Here is a 21,814-nt window from a genome sequence, read left to right as displayed (position 1 = left end):
ATACTTCTCTGCTGGACTTGGACTCTTGGCAATGGAGTCGCTCCATCATCTTCCACTACATCCGGCCTCCGGGACAACACATCTGCATTAACATTCTCCTTCCCCGGCCGATACTTGAGGTCAAAGGTGTAATTCTCCAACTGGGCCATCCAACGTTGTTCCGTCGCCCCTAATCGAGCCGTTCTCAGGTGTGCCAAAGGATTGTCAGTGTACACAGTAAACTGAGCCCCCCATAGATAGTCCTTAAACTTCTCCGTCACAGCCCATTTCAGGGCCAGGAGCTCCAGTTTAAACGAACTATAATTTGAGTCCTTCTTCTCGGCCGGGTGCAAACTACGGCTAGCATACGCTATAACGTGCTCTTGTCCATCCTGGACTTGGGCCAATACCGCCCCTAGGCCTTCAAGGCTCGCATCGGTGTACAGCCGGAAAGGTAATAAAAAATCTGCGAAGGCCAGCACAGGCGCTTGGGTCAACCTCTCCTTCAAACTAACAAAGGCCTGACTGCACTCCTCAGTCCACACAACGGGTGCCTGCCCCTTTTTTGCCTTTCCAACTAACAATGCGTGCAGGGGTCGAGCAATCTTTGCAAACCCCTTGATAAACCTTCGATAGTACCCTGCAAAGCCCAGGAAAGACCTCACCTCCCGCACCGTCTTTGGGGGTTGCCACTCTGTCACGGCCCTGATCTTCTCTGGATCCGGATGGACCCCAGCCTCGTCCACCACATGGCCTAGGAACTGGACCTGGTGCTGAAACAGCTTACACTTCTGCGGCTTCAACTTTAGCCCATAGCCACCAAGCCGGCTCAACACCTTCTCTAAAAGTTCCAGGTGTTCCTTGAACGTGGCAGAAAATATTATCACATCATCAAGGTATACCAACACTTTATCAGTCCCCAGGTCCCCCAAACATCGCTGCATGAGTCGCTGAAAGGTTGCCGGGGCATTACACAAGCCAAAGGCCATCTTCTCAAATTCAAACAGACCCATAGGGGTGGCAAACGCAGTCTTCTCCCGGTCCCCTTGGTCCATTGCTACTTGCCAATAGCCGCTGGCTAAATCCAAGGTCGAGAAGTACTTTGCCTGCTTAAGGTTGGTGAGGGCCTCCTCGATTCGGGGCAGGGGATAAGCATCCTTGTGAGTGATTGCATTTAGCTTCCTATAATCGACACAGAAGCGCAGTGCACCATCCTTCTTACGGACCAGGACTACGGGTGCTGCCCACGGGCTGCTGCTCCCTCGAATCACACCTGTGGATAACATGCCCTGCAACAGCTGGTTCATTTCCTGATACAGGGTAGGTGGAACTGGACGATATCTTTCCCGAACAGGGGCGGCATTACCTGTGGGAATCGTGTGCCGTACCGCATCTGTACTACCCAGGTCGTGGTCTCCTGAGGAGAACACACCTGCCCACGTAGTCACCAGCCCTTGTACTTGTTCCCGTTCTTCCTCCATCAATCCCTCACACCGATCAATCAATTCCTGCAACAAAGGCATCATCCCCGCCGGCTCCACACTTGCTGCCCTTACACCTACCTCAATCACACCTCCCTCTACCTCTCGCAGGGTGACCACAGGGTCAACAATATCTGCAGGCCTCAGCTGGGTCACTCGCGCCAACTTCTGATGCCTGTGGAGCTGTACTGGAGCTGGGTGCAGGTTCCTTACCTGGAGGAGGACCCTACCGCCTTCAATCTTAACTACACTCCGGGCAACATCCACTGGTCCCCCTCCCTCCAATGGCTCCACCAGCCCATACACCCCAGTTTGCACCCTAGGTCCAAACACTCGGGCTGCTAGAACCATCTCGCTCTGGCCGGGCACGATCACACCCTGGCGCTGTCCTATCCGTACATGCCCTGGCTGGATGTCCTCCGCCTCCGCTACCACCCTCTTACAATGTGCCAAAGCCTTGGCCCACCCGTGGTGACTTTGGAAGTCCACTTGTCCTGAAAGGAAATCAGACTGAGAGAGGGATTTCGCCAACAGTTCCTTCCAGCATGCCCCAATGATGTTCATCCCCAAAATGGGCTGCTGGCATGATTTTAAATCCTTTACTACTACCACTCCCTTCTTGGGCAGCAATAATCCACCCACCTTCACATCTACAAGGGCATAGCCCACATAAGGGATCTCTAGCCCATTCGCGGCCCGTAAAGTCAACCATGTAGCCTCCCCCACAACCCTCTCATTTCTCCCTGGAAGTTTGTCAAAGACATTCTCAGGCAATAAACTCACCTCTGACCCTGTATCCAATAAACATTCTACCTCCATCCCATTAAAACCAACCGTCACCAAAGGGCAAGTCCCAACTAAAACCTCTGAAGACTGACTGAGGCCCTGCAACTCCACTCCAGACACCTGGGCCCTGGTGTCTGGACAATCTAGTTTAAAGCTGGGGAGGTGGCACCACAATTCCGTGCAATATGCCCTGCCTGTTTACAACGGCCACAAATGGGACGTCCCTGCTCATCCCATTGAAATCGATGACGTGGTAGCTGGGTCCTGGGGTTCCGGGCTGCTGTTCGAGGGGCCAGCACCTGTGTGGGTTGAGCATGCCCAATACGATCCTGGGCACCACTTGGCCGTCCTGGTAACATCCCTTGGGGCATTGGCTCAATCCCCTGCATCCTAGAGTCCGCTCCAGCCCTTAGGTCCCGCAGCTCCGACATCACTTTGTTCTGCAGTTCTTCAAACTGCCCACGAACTTCCTGTAGCAGCTCCTCCTGCAACTTTGCCTTCCAATCATCTTCTCTCCCATCCAGAGCCCTGTTAGCTGCAACCTGTGCACAAGCCGGTGGCTGCCAAACCATGGCCTGACGATCCTCCTCTGCCCAGAGAACCTCGGTTCGCACCTGATCAAATGTCTTAAGTTCCCTCCGGCGGATCAAGCGGTTCAAATTCTGCCTTAAATCTGCATCCTGCAACCCTGTCACAAACTGGTCCCTCAGCACTTGATCTGCATTTCCCATCATAACCGGGTCCCGCTGCTGTAAGCGCTGATGTAATTCCCGCAGCCGCAAGGCAAAGGCCCTCCCCGTCTCACCAGCTTTCTGCCTACAATCAAAAAACATACCCCTCAAATGGGCCACAGGCACACGATCACCATAGAGCTCATCCAGGTAGGCAAATATCCCTTCGGGGGTATTCCTTAAAGGCTCCTCCAAAACTACTACCTCTCTCCTGGCACCACCTTCTAAAGCCCCCACTATAAAATCACTTTGCTGCTGCAGATCCCAGGACTCATTCCTCAACATTGCCTTAATTCTATTCTTCCATTCCCCATATGAGACAGCTGACTCACTACCCCCAAATCTAGGCACCCAAGGCGACCCAATAAAAAAAGGCGACATCGCTACTACATTACTCCCCGAGTAAGGGCCCTGAGCAGCTCCTGAACGCGGTTGGCCAGAGGCCTCCATCATAGGTGTGGGGTATGTGAACTCCACTCACCCAGCACGAACCAGTAATATCCTGCCGACTACGCCACCTGATGTTACCATAGGGCACCAGGACCCTCCAATTTGGTTCCAACTGGTTGTGCTGGTATGAGTGGCTCCACAGACACCCAAACACCCAAGGGTTGGTATCTTACCAATTTATTTTACAACAAGAATAAAAACACACTTTAAAACGCCAAGGCTAGCCGATGGCATACAAAAACGTCATAAAAATTTAGTCCGTTCAGGGCCCACTGTCAGATCAGCGGGGCCAGGCGATGTCCGTGCAACAGATGATCCCCACAAGCCCGGTTCCGTCCGCCCCAGCCTATAAGGGTGACAAACACAAGGCGAGCAAACAGATTCTACCACAGCACGACCCACAATCGCCGTATAGGAATACCGAGGGTATCGCGACAAAGGCACACTACCGCACACTTATCACCCCCACAGGGCACCGCAATAATCACACACACACAAATCGAAACACCCGTACACACCCACTACAAACGACACCATATCACGGTATCCACTACAGGGAGGATTGGTAACCTGGTTTCGAACACCCGCCACTATATCAGCCTAAACCAGACCCCAGATCCGACGCCGACCCGATATTTGGCTCTGTCCAAGCGAACAGAGTTTTCACTTAACTCGCTGCGGGGGGGAATGCCCAGTTACTCTCCCCCGCTCCGGCGTCCCAGCGACTCCTTCCCCGACAGAGCGTCTCGAGACGCGATCGCCACTCGGGGTGCTCCGCTCTCCAGTATCGGCTCCCCTGTCCACTCTCCGGTGCGTCTTCTCCCGATGCCTCGTCCGGTGTTTCTTCTGTCCTTTCCCTGGTGCACCTTTTTCCGGTCTCGCCTCCGGGTCTCTGCTGTCCACTCCCTGGTGCGCCTTTTTCCGGTCTCTCCTCCGGGTCTCTTGTCCTAACTTCCAGGGTGCCTTTTCTGTAATGCGATCCTCCCCCTTCACTTTCCCAACCAATCCCAACCATTGTTCCAACGCCGCAATTGTCAAGGCAATTAATTAGTCCCGCGATCCCGGCTGACGTACCAAAGGCACAAGGATAAACAAAACCCACATGCCCATAATACCCACGTGACAATAACTCAGGATGGTTTTTCAGTTGACGTGACAGTTGAGGAGCATGCTCGCACGAATTGATCATAATTAAAAGTCTCGCTAACTGCAACTTTTCAAGATGAGTCGATTGACAGATTACAGCCATCTGTGAGATGCTGCCTTGGTTATTCCAAGCCAGCGGAAAACTCGAGTGCTGAAGGGAACCATAGATGTCAGTTGCAGCTCCCAGAGTGTGCTGGGTTTCTGACAGCGCTGATCAAGCAGGTCCCAGTGAGCAGCATCCCAGCCCAGTCTTCTTGGGGACCAGCCTTAAAAAGAGAAGCAGAGAGCATGCTGACCAAGGGCCCCACTGAAGCCATTACACCCTGTGCAGAAGTCAGCAGGGAAGGGGGGGAGGTGAAGGGGCAGTAGAACTCAAGCGACAGAGTCATCAGTCAAGGGCTGGTTTATAAATGTTATGTAAGGAGAAGGCCACCCACTTCACAAATATTGACTTGAGCTTCTGAACGATTAAGGGAACATGAATGTGGAATACCTAGTGCAATTAGCCCGGAACATTTTCCGTTGTTGTTGCAAATGCACTCATCAAAAACTGCCAGTTCTTTTTACCCTGGAGGAGAATGCAGTGAATACTGCTCACTGATTGCTCAAGGCACTGCCCTGTCTGGACAAGTTCTGCTTATTGCAGCACCGAGCAAAGGGGCTTAGCCTAAATTGCCTAAGCAAACACCCATCTGGCAAGAAAAGCGTGAGAACAATGAGATGTGTGACTAACATAAATTATGCAAATTATGCCAATCAAGGCCTATTTCTCTACTTCGCCACAGCTTTTGTGCTCTTTTGAAACACTTAATCACATTGTTAGTCAGCAAAACAGCGGTAAAATTGACAAATCTGTCAGGCTGGCTGAAGCCCCCATTCAGGGTGACGTCTCAGCCCTCACTGGAGAGGATGACACGGTATTTTCAGATTTTTTTTCTCTGTAACACTTAGGCAGCCATACGAGTATAAATAACTTTGGCAGGGTGCACGTGAAGATTAGGCCATGTACTCTTAGGTGTCACGTGCGTAACTGCAGGTGACTGGGGGTGATTTTGGTAGCTCGCTGGCGATGGTTGTCTATAGGCACCCAGGTAACAATATTTACCTTAATGAAATCCACACCCTGCCTTGAGTTTCCCTCACGGTGGGTTTTCTGCTAAAGATAAAACCTAGAGAAGACCTTAAGGATTTTTCTTTCCATACTGATAAGTCTCTCGCCAGCAATAACCCGCTTATCCACTTTCTGCTTTTAACCCTGCGCTTGCTGATGGAGCTCAGCATTCCTCTTCAACAATTCCCCAGTAGTAACGCCATAGTCATTCGTAAAAATCCCCCTTGACCTTCCTTTGACCTTCAGTTTCCCAGATAATAGCCTGAACACAATTGGTACTCACTTAGGACTAAACAAGTAAAAAAGACTAGTTAAAACAGGTGAATTATCATACACCGCTGCTGACATTCCCTAAACCGCTCATAGTGTTGCCCATACTAGTTCTTTCAGGCATGCTCTAGCCTTGCCTTGGCTTCCAAACCATCCTTATAGAAATTGGCAATAATGGTTGTGAGCAAAGGGATACATCAAAATAACAAATGCTACCAAGTTATGCTGACCCGATCTTTCTGGCAGTACTCTGTGTTCCATTAGAATGCCTGAGAGTGGTTACATGTTGATCGCACTGACCAGTAAGGGGCACTGTGGAGACCTCCATGCTCTGTTCTTCCCGGAGAATTCTCAGCGTAGGTTGGTTAAGGACAAGTGAACTGCAGACAAAGGTATTCCACAGCCCAGCAGCCGCAGGCATTTCTGCAGGTTAGATTTTTAGGGCTTGACCTTGTAAATGATCAACAGATGTGTATTGATATAATGGGCCATGGGATTAATCTTTAATGGGGACACACAGAGTTCCCAGGCTCTGGGGTGGACTCCCTCAGCCTAGGCACCCAATTACAAGAACAGTATGAGCTACATGCTGGATCCAAGCTCAAGGAAGGGTCTCCAGCCTGCAGTTGCTTAAGCTCTGTTTCCTAGAAACCTTCAGCCATCACCAAGGTCTCAGAACTAAGGGGGTCAATGCAGCAAATCTGTTAATTATTATTCACAAAACACTTCACCTGCTTATTATTATCATTATCCATCCATCCATCCATCCATCCAATATTCCAAACCGCTTATCCTACTGGGTCGTGGGGGGTTGGGAGTCTATCCTGGAAGCAATGGGTACAAGGCAGGGAACAACCCAGGATGGGGGGCCAACCCATCGCAGGGCACACTCACACACCATTCACTCACACATGCACTCCTACGGGCAATTTAGCAACTCCAATTAGCCTCAGCATGTTTTTGGACTGTGGGGGGAAACCGGAGTACCCGGAGGAAACCCCACGACGACATGGGGAGAACATGCAAATTCCGCACACATGTGACCCAGGCGGAGACTCGAACCCGGGACCCAGAGGTGTGAGGCAACAGTGCCAACCACTGCACCACCATGCTGCCCCCCCCCCATTCATAACATTTAGTATATTTATAAATGTTTATACTGTAGTGGGGGCTTCCGGGGTAGGCTCCAGACCCCTCACGACCCAGTAGGATAAGCGGTTTGGAAAATGGATGGATGGATGGATGGGTGGATGTTATGAATGGCGCAAATGTGACATTAAAACAATATCTAAAGATGGTCGATACAAACCCACTACAAGTACATTATGCTTGAAATATCGGTACAGGACAGTTCCTCGCTTATCGCCCAATTCGCTTACCGACCTAGTCGTAGAAATGAAACATTAAGTGAGGAGTATCTGCATTATTATTATACATTTTATTTAATTGTGGCTTTTGTGACACTCAAGATCACCTAAATGGTAATAATTTACATAGTAAAGCAGATGAAAACCATTGATATAAGGCATTTGCGATAATTTTGGCAACGGCAAAATAATTTTTAGAGTTTTGGCAAAAGTTTCTTCATTAAAACTCTGAGAAAGTGGTGGTTGGGCTTGTTGGATCAAAAGGGATTAAAAAACAAGCAATAAAACCAACAGTTTATTACACTCATAAAAGTCACTGTTTAATGTGATGACAAGTAAACATAAGCACAATATATAAATTTTCCTTCTGGAGTTGTGAAATGCGTTTTTAACAATGCGGAACTTTGCTGTCATCTAAGCAGGTGTGTTGGATGGTAAATATTTCTCGTGACGAAATACGGGAATTTAAAATTAACTTAGATCGATGGTTCAGATTACGCTAACAGCCTGATGCCGTAAATCTCCTATCTGGCAAGACACAGATATTGTGTGAGAAGGCAACAGCGCATGTCTCGCTTTTTACTCTCACGCCATAGAGAGAAGAGGCGTTTCTGTGGCAGAAAGGAGTAATTAGACCAAATTACACCTGGCAGTTAAGTGCTGTTTTATTTTTACAAGAGATCAAATAACTGCTGTTGTAATGTAAGATTTCTTGGTTCTTTGAATTCTCCCAGTCAGTCTATGTATGACCATGAGCCTCAAAGGCATCTAGTGCGAGGAAGGGGACGGAGAACAAGGTGGGGGTTTTCCCATTCTTTCCAGGCTGTGGAGGAACGTCACCGCATTTGTGTGGACCCGTCTACCAACATTCCCAAGGCCTCGGTCGACACGCCTCTATACACGCATTATGTGGAGAGGAGGCCGGATGCATTACGCAATCTTGGAAAGGAGATGCTGATATCCTGGGGGGGGGGGGGGGTAATGGAAAAGTTGTTGGCTAGATAGAAAGACCAGAAAGTATGCTTACACACACACATATACAAAAGTTACCCTCAAAATATGGCACAACTTGATCGAGCCAGACTGGCTTTTCCTCACCCTCTCATACCCCGCAATGTCTTGAGTCCAGTTTTCATTTCAGACCAAATACCTAAAAGGCCATGTTTCACACCATAGGTGCTGAGGGTGATCCCCAGACTGAGATTCTGAAGCTGGTACCGACTAGAGGTCACACAGAATAAGCCTAAATAATAACTTCAGAAATGATGAACTCCTGCCTACTGTTGACTCGAACCTGTACGGACCTATCAAGCCCATTGTAGGCGCTAGATTGTAACACGGCATACAGTTGTTCTTGGAGGTAACAGTATTCTCAATGGGCAGCACGCATGTGTCATCCAGCAGGTGGGGAGAGAGTAATTGTATAATCCTCCTATGAAAATGTCTGTTCCAGCCACCAGGGGGAGAAGTGAGCAAAGCTGACTCAACTACCTAGCACCAATACTATAGATGTTATCCTTGCTACCTGTTTGTATGGGAGGGGTTTCATTTTACAGAAAGTGGTTGAATTTTTAGCATCTCCTACAACAAGAATGCTACCTGTAGCAGGTCCCAAACATAGCACCTAGCACCGCAAACCTGCCATGTACCAGAAAGGCACCTGAAGTGCATTTTTCAGGGTAGCAATCTAGTGTCTTTTTTCTATTAGCTGACAGTGACAATGTGGCTTTGCTGTTCCACTATTTGCGGTGCCAGCGGGAGATGTTCAGAGGTACAACAGCAGAGTACTTTCTGAGATGTCAATGACATATACATTTGTTATTGAGAGAGATCAATCATCTTTGTCTGGCCTGGAATGAGAGGCTGGGAGCACTGAGGAGACCAGACTTATTTATTTCTTAGAGCGTAGCTGGTGGGGGGCGTGGCCCAGTCAGTGGAATTCCCCAACTAGGCCCCGCCTTCATGAGTATATATCAGAGGATAGAGAACAGGTAAGAATCAGGTGTGCCTTGGTGTTAGTCAAGCAGATTTTATAGAGTGTGACAGTTGAAATCCTAAGAGCTGAGAGGGTCAGCTTCTAAGAGTGGATAGTTCTTTTCTGTTCTACATCTTTGTTTTTCATTGGCAACTATCACAATTCACTGACAGGTAGGTACAAGGTTCGATTAACTTTACATAGAAACTCTGCATGCATAAAGGGGCTGAGAAATCAAATCAAAAATATGAGCGTATTTCTAATAAGTCCCCACATGTCTAAAATGTTTACTTGTTGTTGTGTTATTGTTTTTTTATTTTGTATAATGCTTACAAAATTATTTATTAGAATACAGATGAACTATATACTTGCTGTTTTCATCACGAAGACGTAGATTCTGTGTATATTTGTGATCGTGGAGTTCTCCCCTTGTGAAAATGTTTATATTCGTCATACATCACCTTCTGTGTGACGGGCTGGCACCTCGTAGCACCCTGTGCAGTATTATTCTCTGCCTTGCGCCCGTAGTTTCCAGGATAGGCTATAGACCCCAGTGACCCTGCATAGGACAAGCGGGAACAGAAAATGGATGGATAGATGATACATTATTTTCTAACATGCCTGGGTTTTGTGTCTCTTTCAATCCAACCATCGTACCCTCCTCCCAAGCAGCTCCAATGTCGGTAACCAGTGAGTTTAGTAGCATACTGAACAATGCCAATTGGACCATGTACCGGATCGGGTCTGAGGATCCACTGCCGATCCTGCCTGCCGATCTCATCTCAAGGGAGCCCGAGCTATCGATGAGCAATGATTCGTTTTCCACCAATGCCTCAGGTAAGCGCAGAGACAATCACGACAGGCACCCGGACATAGAGCTAGCCATCCGAGCTAGAGCTGGATGTGCGCTGTGGTTCGTTGTCTCGTGATAATCATCTTCAGAAAAGTTTAACTCAACCTTCATTATTGTAAAGATTTCTTGTGATCTGGCAGTCTCAGAAAAGACCAGAGGGCTGAACAGACTTTAGGAACATTATCCATATAAAGTGCCCTGCGGGCAATTAGCCATATTGATTTCTTGCACACATTGACGTGGCTGTCTGCCTATTTGAATGGCTGGAGATAATTGGCTGGCAGATTTGCAAAAGATGTACATGGCTGTTTAGAACGCTGAAGATTATTTTCCAGGTGTCTAGAGAATAGAAGGTGTCTGATAAACCCATCTGGCTCTGCAGGAACTCTCAGGTGGTACCAGCTCTCCCCTCAGCACTGGACAAAGCAGCACGTCTTGGAGTGGATCAGTTATTATGTAGAGGAGAACCAGTTTGACGCCAGCTCACTGAACATGAGCTGCTGCTCCATGGACGGGTCCACGCTGTGTCAGCTCTCTTACGACATGCTCTTGGCCTTGTTTGGCTCCCTGGGACACAGGCTGTACCAAAGCTTGCAGGAGCTCAAAGCTAAACCTGGTGAGACACCACTAGCATCCAGTATGGCAATACGTCTTTATTTTCTTTTCTACATTCAAATTGACATGTTTTTTTGAGGAGTAGCTTCTAACACCATGGGGGTCCTCAATCCTTTTTTGGACTCTCATCAAGTTTTGTTGACATTTTTTTTTTCTCTGAGGTGCAAACTTCGGAAATGGAGTAAAAAAAATATTTCTACCCAAAGTACAGATGCTACAACAACCTTCAGACATTTCAGGTCACCTGGGATATGATTACTTTGGTCTCTTCATGAAAGTTCTGCTCTGTCACTTTAGGTACCGATGACTTGAACTTGACCTTGGACCTTCTTGGTGAGCTCTGGGAGGACATCCCAGATCTTGTGAACTCCCAAAGTGGAGAAGACTACAGTCTTCTGAGAACCGTTGTGGTGAATGACGGTACGCAGAATATCTCTCATTTTCTGTACTATTCCACAAACCATAGCATTCTCATACATTTCAACCCCATCGACTCCATTTTCCACACGTCCTATTTCACCCCTTACACTAATTTTCACCGTATTGTAATATAAGAAGTTAAATAAATAGGTAAAGTTAATGGTAAGCCAAGAGCGATTAAAACAGATGAAGGTTAGCCAAGATCTATAAAAGCTAGCATGAATATGCTATTTCACATATTCCATCCTTGTGTGATGCAGCCCATGAAGGGGGTGACTTCAATAGCTGCCAGGATAGGCTGAGAACGACAGGAGGGATGACCCCTCAGAGTGACAATGGTTATGAGTCTGGGTCTACCTCCCTGGACAGCTCTTTTCCAAGTAAGTACCCCATGGAACCTTTCCAATGCTAAGCAAGGCCAAAGTATTAACATTGTCTTATATTGCTTTATGACACTTAAACAACATAATATTGATGTGCAGGAGGAACCCTTTTGATACCAAGCTCTCCCGAATCTGGTGGATCTGATTCTGACCCAGAGTTCCACGATGCACAGTTTTCCCTCCCTACCGGTAGGTGCTTGCAAATGACCACTGCTTTACCTATTTCCCGGTGCCTGCCATCATTGTCCAGACCTGATTCCTTGTCTGGTTGCTCCAACAGTGGATCAAATCAAGGATGAGAAGGAAGAGACAAAGACTTACAAGCGAGGCAGGGGAAGACCCAGGAAAATCAGCCATGGATCTGGACACTTTTATGAGACGGCAAAAGGCAAGCACTGTGAGTAGAAGATACAGCATTTTCCCTTCACCAGTATCACTAGGAAAGGGAGTTTCCTAGTAACATAAGCATTGAGAGTTTACAAGTAGCATTTCCATTGTGAGCTGCTTAATTGTGTTAGCATTGTGACATACCCACAAGCTGAAAAACAAAGTTCTAGAATTACATTGAGAACCCTTCAACAATGACCTTGTCGATAATAGCACGTTTCACGGGTTCTTTTTATTAAATACAATGTATAGTTTGTTTTCCTCAATAAGCAGAGAAAGTTTCTCAGTATCACAGAAACTTAAGCTCTGCAGTACCGAAGGGGTAATTATAGGGACATAGGTGGTGTTATTGAGTGTCGGTCCTTAAAAATGCCCTGATTGCTATCTAGCACCACGAGGAACTCACCTCTGGGAATTTATCCGTGACATCCTGATTCAACCGGAGCTGAACCACGGGCTGATGAAATGGGAGGACCGGCAAGAGGGTGTCTTCAAGTTCCTCAAATCCGAAGCCGTTGCCCAGCTCTGGGGCCAGAAGAAGAGAAACAGCAGCATGACGTACGAGAAGCTCAGCCGTGCAATGAGGTGAGAGATGAAGCCTGAATCTGTGGTTCACCCCGATGTTAGTGGGAGCCTCTTCCTTGTTTGGCAGCTTGAGTTAACCAGGCACCTCACCTTTGGTGACATAGAACACCAAGATCCTGGTTCTGACTGTTTCCCATGCCTTGCCAACAGGTACTATTACAAGCGGGGGATATTGGACCGAGTGGATGGGAGACGCCTGGTCTATAAGTTTGGAAAGAACTCAAGTGGATGGAAGCTGGAGGATGCAAGGCCAGGGTTGTGATGGGGCATTGTTGGAGAGAAGTAGTGTTAATTCTGTCTGCCCCCAGTAAAGGTGTGGGGTGTAAGATACGTGCCCATAAACCTGGGATGGTGAAACCTCCTGCCAGTTCAAAAACTTATCTGCTTTCTCCTTCTGTGTGGAGGGAGGTGTTGCAAAAAGATGTATGCCAATGTTTTGGCTAAAGTAGGTTGTATGAACCAATAATGACACAGTATCTGCACATTGTTGTTCTTTTATTATTATTATTGTTGTTATTATTATTATTATTGTTTTTTGTTATTATTATTTATCATCATTATTTTGTTGTCATTTTTCCCATAAAGTCTTAAAGAGGTTGACAGCATTAGTTTTGTCTGTGCTGTGCAGTGAAGCGAGCTGATCCACAATCTGCGATTGATCCGTTTCACCTGCTTCCGTCCCAGAACATAAGGCACATCACTCACCTCAGTCCAGGTTTTCCCTGGTTATAAATGAGTCCTGGCAAAGAGCAGGGCAGCGAAGGAGGGATACATGCTGCAAAACCGGAGTTAGATCCTTTGGTGATATGAAGTCAGAAGCTGCATGCTGGACGAATGTTTTAAAGACCTCCCTTAATCAGCTGCTTTGTGTTTGCTCAATATTCAGCTTGTCAGTGGTTTTACCGCACACTGCTCTGTGAATGCGTAAATGTGTGGTCTTTATTACATACGTGCGTGCAATAAATCCTTTGTATAGCTCTTGTTTTCTAATAAAAAGTTCTTAAGAAAAACAAAAGAGAGAACAGCGTTTCTGTGTCAGCATGATGCTAAGTGGAAAAACCGGTCATACAGAGAGCCGAGGTCCTGAAACAACTGCTGCTGGGAGGCTTGGTCAAGTCAGACACACCTACCTGCATTTCTAAGCCATAATGATGAAGCACAATTACACACTTTTAATTTTAATAATGGATTACCGTCGGTATTAGGCAATTACACACTATCAGCCACTATGCATTTTAATAATGGATGAGAGCGTGTGATTGTGAATGAATTATTTTCGGCTGCTGTCCTCTTATTATCCACTTACAACCCAGGTCTTCGGCCAGTTGAATGGTTCAAAGACATTAATTAAAGCTACAGTTTTCCCTTGGCTAGTCTGATTGTTCGTAGTGTGAAGACACTACCAAGGAACAGGTTACAAGACCTGAGTGCATCGGCTGTCGGTTTAAACCCACCAGAATTGGAATGCAGATCAACATCAATCTCCTTCCTGACTGACGGATACATTATGGTATTTCTGTTTAATAAAAACCAGTCCACACATTACTAAACAGTACTAATATAAACAATTAATATGTAAACTCTTGGGGAATCTATATATATATATATAAATAAATCTAAATTTTTCGTTCCACCTCTCAAACGCTTCTGTTCAGGGTTATGAAGGACAGGTCTGGAGACTCGGAGGACTTCAGGAAGAAGTGACTTAAGTTCTACTCAGTCTGGAGAAGGTCATTGTGTGGAGGATTCAGGTGGGTTTGCCAAGGACAAAATAAAATAAACTTTGTACCATGGTTAGAGGACGCATTTATTCCAGGTTTTTGAAAAGCACAGCAATTTAAACGACATAGAAGAACAAGGAATGGATGGAGCTTACAAATAACACAAATCCTAACACCTGACTTTCCAAAGTGCTCTCCATACCCCACCACAACCCAGTATATATAATCATTTCTAGACATATTTGGATTGTTCAGTCTACTTTAAGTGAAATGATTTACGATAGGAGCAGAAAGCAGTTTTTGTGGCCTTAGGAGCATGAAAAGACCGCAAAGATTCTGTCAAATTAACAAGTAAAAAAATAACATCATGGAGGATGTTTCAAAAAGCCCAGCACCAAATCTAAGGAAATTCAGACACCAGCCCCTGCACGGATGTTGATTTTCATACCTCAGAAACAAAAGACAGATAGTGGAAGGGATAGCAGCTAAGCCAGGAAGAAGCTACGCGTATTTATCTCAAGTTTTTATAACTGCGTTCTTTAGTAGGATACATGTAAAACAGCCACAACCAGAAATGCCCTATTCAGCAAAATCCTAATGATCACATCCCAGCTGCTGAGCATGATGGGGGTTAGGGTTGCAGCGGGGACGCTTTTATGCCCTTTGACCTTTGGTGACTCAGTGTCTTTAAGGAAACTGTAAAGCCAGAGCCGTGGTATGGTATGATAACGGTCACAGAGACAAAACGTATGACTTTACACGGATAGGTGACAGCGCTCACAGATAGTCTTGGGAGGCTTGCTAAATTCAGTAAAAATATTGCAGAATTACTGGCTATATAACAAAGTCATTACTTCTTTAATTTGCTTACAAATATTCATTATATATGTGTGTGGTGTGTGTGTGAATGGGTACACCTTACCTTATGGGAACACAATTGTTACTTATGGTTATGATTAGGGTTGGGTAGGGGTTAAGGTTGTCATAGTTAGCGTTAGCATTTCTCCCACAGAAATGAATGAGCGGGCCCCATAAAGATAGGGATAACCTGTGTGTGTGTGTGTGTGTGTGTGTGTGTGTGTGTGTGTGTGTGTGTGTGTGTGTGTGTGTGTGTGTGTGTGTGTGTGTGTGTGGTTTCAAGTAGTAATACATTATAACCCAATTTATAGTTCTATAAGAGCTGTTCTGAGTTCATAAGTTCATGGACAAACATCATTGGGTTCTTTTTAATTACGACACCTTTGTGTTTGGCATCCCTTTGGTAGCCAGTGACTACAAGCAGAATTAACAGCAAAATGGTAAGAACAGACCTGAATGAGTCAGTCACAAAAATTATGACACTTAATAAAAAGAAAATGTCTATGTGGAGGATATGTGCAGGTATGTTAAACATTGCATGTCAATGACCTATTGCTATGAAGCCAGTAAATCTGAAACATTATTACAGAATTTAGCAAGCATCTGCGAGCTCTGTATGTGCCTCTATGTGCTCGTACATATGTTTATATGATGAATGCGTGTGCCAGCATCTGATGCCGGCTGTTACCCTGAGCCCAGCCACTGGCCCCCCAGCCTTGAACCAAATCAGCGGCTGAAAGCAGGTGGATTAATTGATGTGCATGATTGTTTATGTTATTCTAATCAGACACTGAAGTTTAGGCAAGATGAGAGGTGTGAGATAATTCCACTAAGACATTCAAAAAATGTAGAGTCTGCCTGCATACTTCTCTCGAGCTGTCCTATATTGAAAGTGCCGCCCTTTTTTCACGCCCATGCAGCTGAGCATGACGGCGAAGGGCAAATGAGCCTGACTCAGCCCAGAGTCGCACGCCTCAGCTCCCGAGTCACTGTGGCTGGGTAGCTGCCAGAAGGCAAGTTTCGCACGTAGCTGACGGGAAACTCTGCTACGCCCTGCCAGTAAGTGTGCTGTCAAGAGGGGAGGGGCTGCCTTTACATTATTGTGACGCTGCCCCAAGGCACAGATACACATAGGTGTATTGGGGGACTTGCATCAGCTAACACACACTGACACACACACACACACACACACAGGGTTAACCCTAAATGCAACAACAGCAGCCCAAACCTTAACCATAAGTAACCAAACAAAATACAGGACTATTGGCATCTTTAATTTTTTTATTTCAATCATGGATTTTTGTAAAATTTCATTTCCCATTTTGGGGATCGAAAAAATTCTCCCCACAACATCAAAATAACAGGTTTTATGAATATGAGAAAAAAAACAAGGGCCTGACTGTCTCCTCTAAATCTGTTTAGTGAAATTGATTTTATAATGAATCTACTCATAACATTTCAGAAACACCCATACCAGTAATACTCAGAGCAGTTCTCAAGGACCCCCAGATGCTCCATGTTTTTGCTCCTTCCCAGCTCCCAACCAGACAGTCCATGTTTTTGCTCCTTCCCAGCTTCCAACCAGACAGTCCATGTTTTTGCTCCTTCCCAGCTCCCAACCAGACAGTCCATGGTTTTGCTCCTTCCCAGCTCCCAAACAGACAATCCATGTTTTTGCTCCTTCCCAGCTCCCAACCAGACAGTCCATGTTTTTTCTCCTTCCCAGCTCCCAACCAGACAGTCCATGTTTTTGCTCCTTCCCAGCTCCCAAACAGACAGTCCATGTTTTTGCTCCTTCCCAGCTCCCAAACAGACAGTCCATGTTTTTTCTCCTTCCCAGCTCCCAACCAGACAGTCCATGTTTTTGCTCCTTCCCAGCTCCCAACCAGACAGTCCATGTTTTTGCTCCTTCCCAGCTCCCAAACAGACAGTCCATGTTTTTGAGGGACTAGGAGGGAACAAAAACCTGGACTATCTGGGGGCCGCCAAGCACTGGGTCGAGAAACACTGAACTATACCAAAGCTGTCAGTAATACGCAGGAAACTCCCAGCACTTGCTGGCTCCTTCTTTTTTGGTAAATGATGTGGTTGAATAAATTGTTTCTATAAATCTATGCATTAGGGTTTTCTGACACAAACCACTGAATTTCCTTTAACTCTTCTACCCTTGTGTTTTTTCCGTAACAGAGATCTTATCATTGCCCTTGATCACGTGAAGATACCATGAAAAGGTGGTACTGGGCTTTATAAATAGATCAGAAAAAGTCAGAATCTGATGACTATAAACACAGGTAGGTGCATGGAAGGATATTACGTACTTATTAGTATGTTGTTAAGTTAAGCTGCAGAGTAATGCAACAGTTATTGTATAATTAAATGTGATGCAATGCAATGAGGTGTAACAGGATGCCATTTAAAATTGTGATATGCTTTGTAATGACTGCCCAGATTTCTACTATAACTATTCCAAGAGTGTGTAATTTTTCCCCCCCATAAAGAGCAACAGTTGCAAAACAATTTTTTTCCCACGTAGATATATTTATGCAAAGTGTGGCTTCATTGAATAATTAGATGTAAGGATTCGAACTGATGAATCAGTATGTTCCGTTTGATCATACGGTGTTAAATTCGGTGAGCATATGGTACTGGTTGGGGTTTATGGGGCATCTTCTGAGTAATAGGCATGTCTTATTTTAAAGAAGGCCTGCTCCATAGCGTCATCAAGCAGATAGGAGGTCAACGTACTAAACCCAGGATGAAGGCAACAGAAGTTGTGGAGGGTGATTCTACCCCAAATTAGGGAGTCCCCAATGATATAAGAGGTGGCTGATCGCCGTTGCACTGGGGTAAGGTCACTGGGGGATGGTGTGTGTGGATCAGTAGGTTCAGCTGCTTGTGATCAGAGGTGGTTGTCTCAAATGTTGCCTTTAGCAAAATAGTTACATCTCTGTTAGGTCCTTCCCCAAGGCCCTTAACCCCCCCATATGAGCAATAAAAAATAAAAATTAAAAATCAGCTTATATGTCAGTGTAGGCTTATCTCTAGATGCATAATGGGAAAGCTTATCAGACATCGCTCGTGTAGCTCCCATCCCAGGGTCCTCAGCGCAGCTCCTAGTTTCTCCTTTAGCACGTTTTTTTTTGCCTGCCATTGATATTCGTAATTTTTAAGTGTATCATTACATCGCACACTGTCGTGTGGTGGAACTCTGCATTTTACACCGTTTTTTCATATTTATAAGCCGTGTTCTTCCCATCATCATTCCATCCATCTCTCCATCTTTCCAGGCTCGATCCATCCAGCATCCATTCGCTGTCAGAGCATAGCTGCCTTCGATAGCCCTAGTGGTAGCTAAACCGATTTAAACCAATTTGAGTTAAACCGATTCCATTAAACAATGGCGCTTCAGTTCCAGGATAGAACAAAATGTCACAGTCCCCTCAGCTATGGTTAACATGAGTCAAACTGGTGAAAGTTTCTCAGCAAAGGTAAACTACTTCATAAATTCACATTTGACTATTCAAGTACATCTACTTTAATCTACCTCACCTGGTCACCAAGGGCCTTTATAACACAAACCTTGGACAGATAAAGGGTCCACGGCCCCTCGGGTTATAAGACAGTAAGCCGAATATGTCTGGCAAGCTCTACGGGGGCCATAATAAAGAATTATTACATGCGGGAAAACCTCTATTGTGTTTTTGTTGACAGACTGTGTAGTGAAGCAGCATCGATGCCTCACTGCCTGACAACCGCTCCCTTGGGAAACAAAGGTCACATGAGGGCCAGTTGAGCCAAGAGAATCTCCATCCGCCAGACCTTACGTGTCGCGTGATTGTCACATCAAATGTGTGCCTACTTCGGTCATTGTTTCCCATTCTTGCACCATGACTGCATTGTTTTCTAATGGTAGGGAGGGTCCCTCGATGCGATTTCACCCAGCTGTAACAAAACGCTGCTCGGATCGGGTTTCTTCAACCTCTCTCTCTGCTTTGTTTTAATTTGACCGATCAAAGGAAGTTCAGATACTCAGTGTCATTGCTGGCAAATTCGTTAGATATCAGCTTCTGCTTTAAGCCTATTAATCTGCAGCACCAACTGATAGCAGGTTTATAGGGAATACAGATATAACTGCACTATATTTAAAGCTAGCAATTGATAATAATACAGTAAATAGAACAATAAAAGTAGCTGATATTAGGATATTAGTTCTCCATCCACTGGCTGCTTTCACATGCAGCTGCAGCCATAAACCTACCAGCTCAGTATACACTGACTCTCAACAAGGCAGCCATGGGAACTGACCTACTGGTGGCTCAGACATGTGAGGATGGCCGTTATCAGCTCCAACATCACAGAGAGGTCATTAAAAGCCATTTAGTTATTGTTCTCTCTGAGTCACACGAAGCCTATCAAGGACCGAGCAAACTGGTTTTCTCAAACATATTTCTGTTTGCCCTCACCAAAGCGCAAACTGTGGGCTTCCTCTCTTTAACTCTTTGATGGCCGGGAAGTTTCCAGGGATCCGGGTCAACCCATGGCTTCTTGTGGTCTTCATGGCTTCTGCTGAAATTGCAACGTTTGGCTGGGATGAAATTCACCATGCATTAGAGACAGTGGACCACAAGGTTATTTAATCTGAACAGAATATATTCAACTGAGCCAAAGTGTAAGGCATTTAAGTCCTGGGGAAAACAAGCTACGTGAACACGGCTTTAAGGACGCAGAGTCGATTTCACTGGAAAGCGAGCAAAATTCAGAGCCGTCTGTGTCACCCACTGGAAAATTGCGTCGTCAGGTATTATCTGGAGCAAAGTATCATCACCGGTAGCTTGAAAGGAGACTTTACGTCGCTCACCAATAAAGCCTGCAGCTGAAGGCTTCATATATGGGCAGCGATGGGCAAAGGGGAACTTAGAAAAGGCCTGTTCGCGGGCATATCTCTGTTAGCGTGTGATAAAGGACAGGTAAACAGATGCAGGGCACGGTGAAGCGGAGTGTGGGGGAGGTGAGAAAAGCAGGTCTGTAAACCAGAGCATGTCAGGTCACCTGCAGCACTGCGTTAGCTAATCTGGGCTCAGCGGGATACGGTCCAGCAAAGTTCTACTTGGATATGATGAATTCTGATTTGGACACTAGTATCATATCCCCATGCATTACAATTGTATTACTGCTGAGCATATGCAGTGGCTAACATGTCTAAATGTTTTCAAGTTGCGTTCCTGTAAAAGATCTTAATACAGTTTGTTGCTCATCTATCTAATGAGTCTTTCATAACCACTTACCCAATACAGCAGGGGTGGGGAACCTGTTCCTTGGAGGGCCGGTGCGGGTTTTTGGGATGACCTCTCAATCAGCCAGTAACAAAGCAGTAGTTCTCAGCTCTTGTCCTGAGGAGCCACTGTTATTGGCTGATCGAGAGGCCATCCCAAAAACCCGCACCGGCCCTCCACGGAACAGGTTCCCCACTCCTGTAATACAGGGTCTCACTGCGCCTGCAGTCTACCGAGAAAACACTGGGGCACAAAACAGAAATACCTTGCAGTCCAGAGACAGTTTTGTAGGACTGCCAGAGGAAAGTGGAGTAGCCTAAGGGAACAGGGAGAAAACATACTGAGCCAGAGGAATAAAACAAACCCCAATCAAGAACATCATTTACTTGTTTAGCAAACATGTTTGCCCCAAGTGCTGTTAAAGGCGTTTTTCAAGGGCCCAGCAGCTCTTCTGGTTGGGGGATATGAACCCACAACCACACAGGTACAGATCCCTAAGCCACAGCATCCTAATTACACCAAATACTAATCTGACCAGCTATCTGAAATATCAAAAACATGAACAAAATATCTCTTTTTTGTTACTGTATCCTTAACATAGTCCATAAATAATCGTGAATTTAGCTAGTATCGGATGCATAACTTATACTAAAGTTTTTTACTATAGTTATTTTTATGATTATTTAGACTAATCAAGCCACCATAATTAGGACATCATGCAGGACATAAGGCAGCAAAAAAACAGGTTGGTAAACTTTGATTCACAGATCTTTGTAGGTCATTGTCTCATCTGAAGTCCCTGAGAATGATAATCCAGTTGTTTGTAGAGCAAGATGCATGTTCCTTTGTGTGCATGTCCTGTATATTTTTTAATTTCATTGTGAAAAACACATGAGTCACACCTGGGATATATTTGGTATCTAAACCATCATGTCAATAGCATGAGGTTCATCCAGATGATTAACAGCGTGGGTGACTGAAGTGGATAATGAGGTCAGGTATGTCAGAAAGGGTGAGGTGACCATTTGTATTATTATTATTATTATTATTGCTGTTTTTTTCTTTTAAGGCACAAATACTAGCCCTGGTCCTGAAGAAAACACATCTTTCATGCTAATCTGGGAAAAAACACAGTTTCCACATACTGCGCCCTCCACAATTATTGGCACCCCTTCTAAAGATTTGGTGAAGTTTCATATCACACTGAAAAAATAGAAAAATCCAACCTTTCCTTAAAATAAAGTTATTGAAAGAAAAATAAACTCTTCATCAAGAAATAATTATTATATAAAACACATGAGCCACGATTATTGCCAGCCCTGCTTTTAATACTCTGTACAGCCTCCCTTTGCCAGTATAACAGCACTGAGTCTCCTATAACATTTTATAAGGTTGGAGAATACAGAGCAGGGCATCTGAGACC

General features: G+C 45.5%; 1 protein-coding gene across 2 annotated transcripts; it reads left to right on the top strand.

Annotated features, from left to right (window-relative positions):
• Nucleotides 1–9,308: 9,308 nt before the first annotated feature.
• elf3 (E74-like factor 3 (ets domain transcription factor, epithelial-specific)) lies at nucleotides 9,309–13,565 on the top strand. 2 transcript variants are annotated; one of them, XM_049023178.1, is made up of 9 exons: nucleotides 9,309–9,469; nucleotides 9,969–10,133; nucleotides 10,532–10,765; nucleotides 11,062–11,184; nucleotides 11,445–11,564; nucleotides 11,667–11,756; nucleotides 11,848–11,964; nucleotides 12,344–12,539; nucleotides 12,690–13,565. In XM_049023178.1, the coding sequence occupies exons 2-9, from the start codon at nucleotides 9,974–9,976 to the stop codon at nucleotides 12,799–12,801; spliced, it is 1,152 nt and encodes a 383-aa protein (XP_048879135.1). In that variant the 5' UTR covers nucleotides 9,309–9,469; nucleotides 9,969–9,973; the 3' UTR covers nucleotides 12,802–13,565. The 2 variants fall into 2 exon arrangements, with proteins under 2 accessions (XP_048879135.1, XP_048879136.1); XM_049023179.1 differs by having other exon boundaries at nucleotides 9,966–10,133.
• Nucleotides 13,566–21,814: the final 8,249 nt, after the last annotated feature.

This window comes from Brienomyrus brachyistius, chromosome 8, assembly GCF_023856365.1.
Source record: "Brienomyrus brachyistius isolate T26 chromosome 8, BBRACH_0.4, whole genome shotgun sequence".
Lineage (NCBI taxonomy): Eukaryota > Metazoa > Chordata > Actinopteri > Osteoglossiformes > Mormyridae > Brienomyrus > Brienomyrus brachyistius.
The sequence above is the reverse complement of the archived record's forward strand: the minus strand, read 5'-3'. Positions and strand labels throughout refer to the sequence as shown.

Coding starts and splice junctions, on each gene's coding strand:
- elf3 (XM_049023178.1), top strand. CDS start 9,974: ATGTCGGTAACCAGTGAGTTTAGTAGCATACTGAACAATGCCAATTGG. Junction 10,134..10,531: donor GTTTTCCACCAATGCCTCAG/GTAAGCGCAGAG, acceptor CTGGCTCTGCAG/GAACTCTCAGGTGGTACCAG. Junction 11,185..11,444: donor AACCGTTGTGGTGAATGACG/GTACGCAGAATA, acceptor TGTGTGATGCAG/CCCATGAAGGGGGTGACTTC.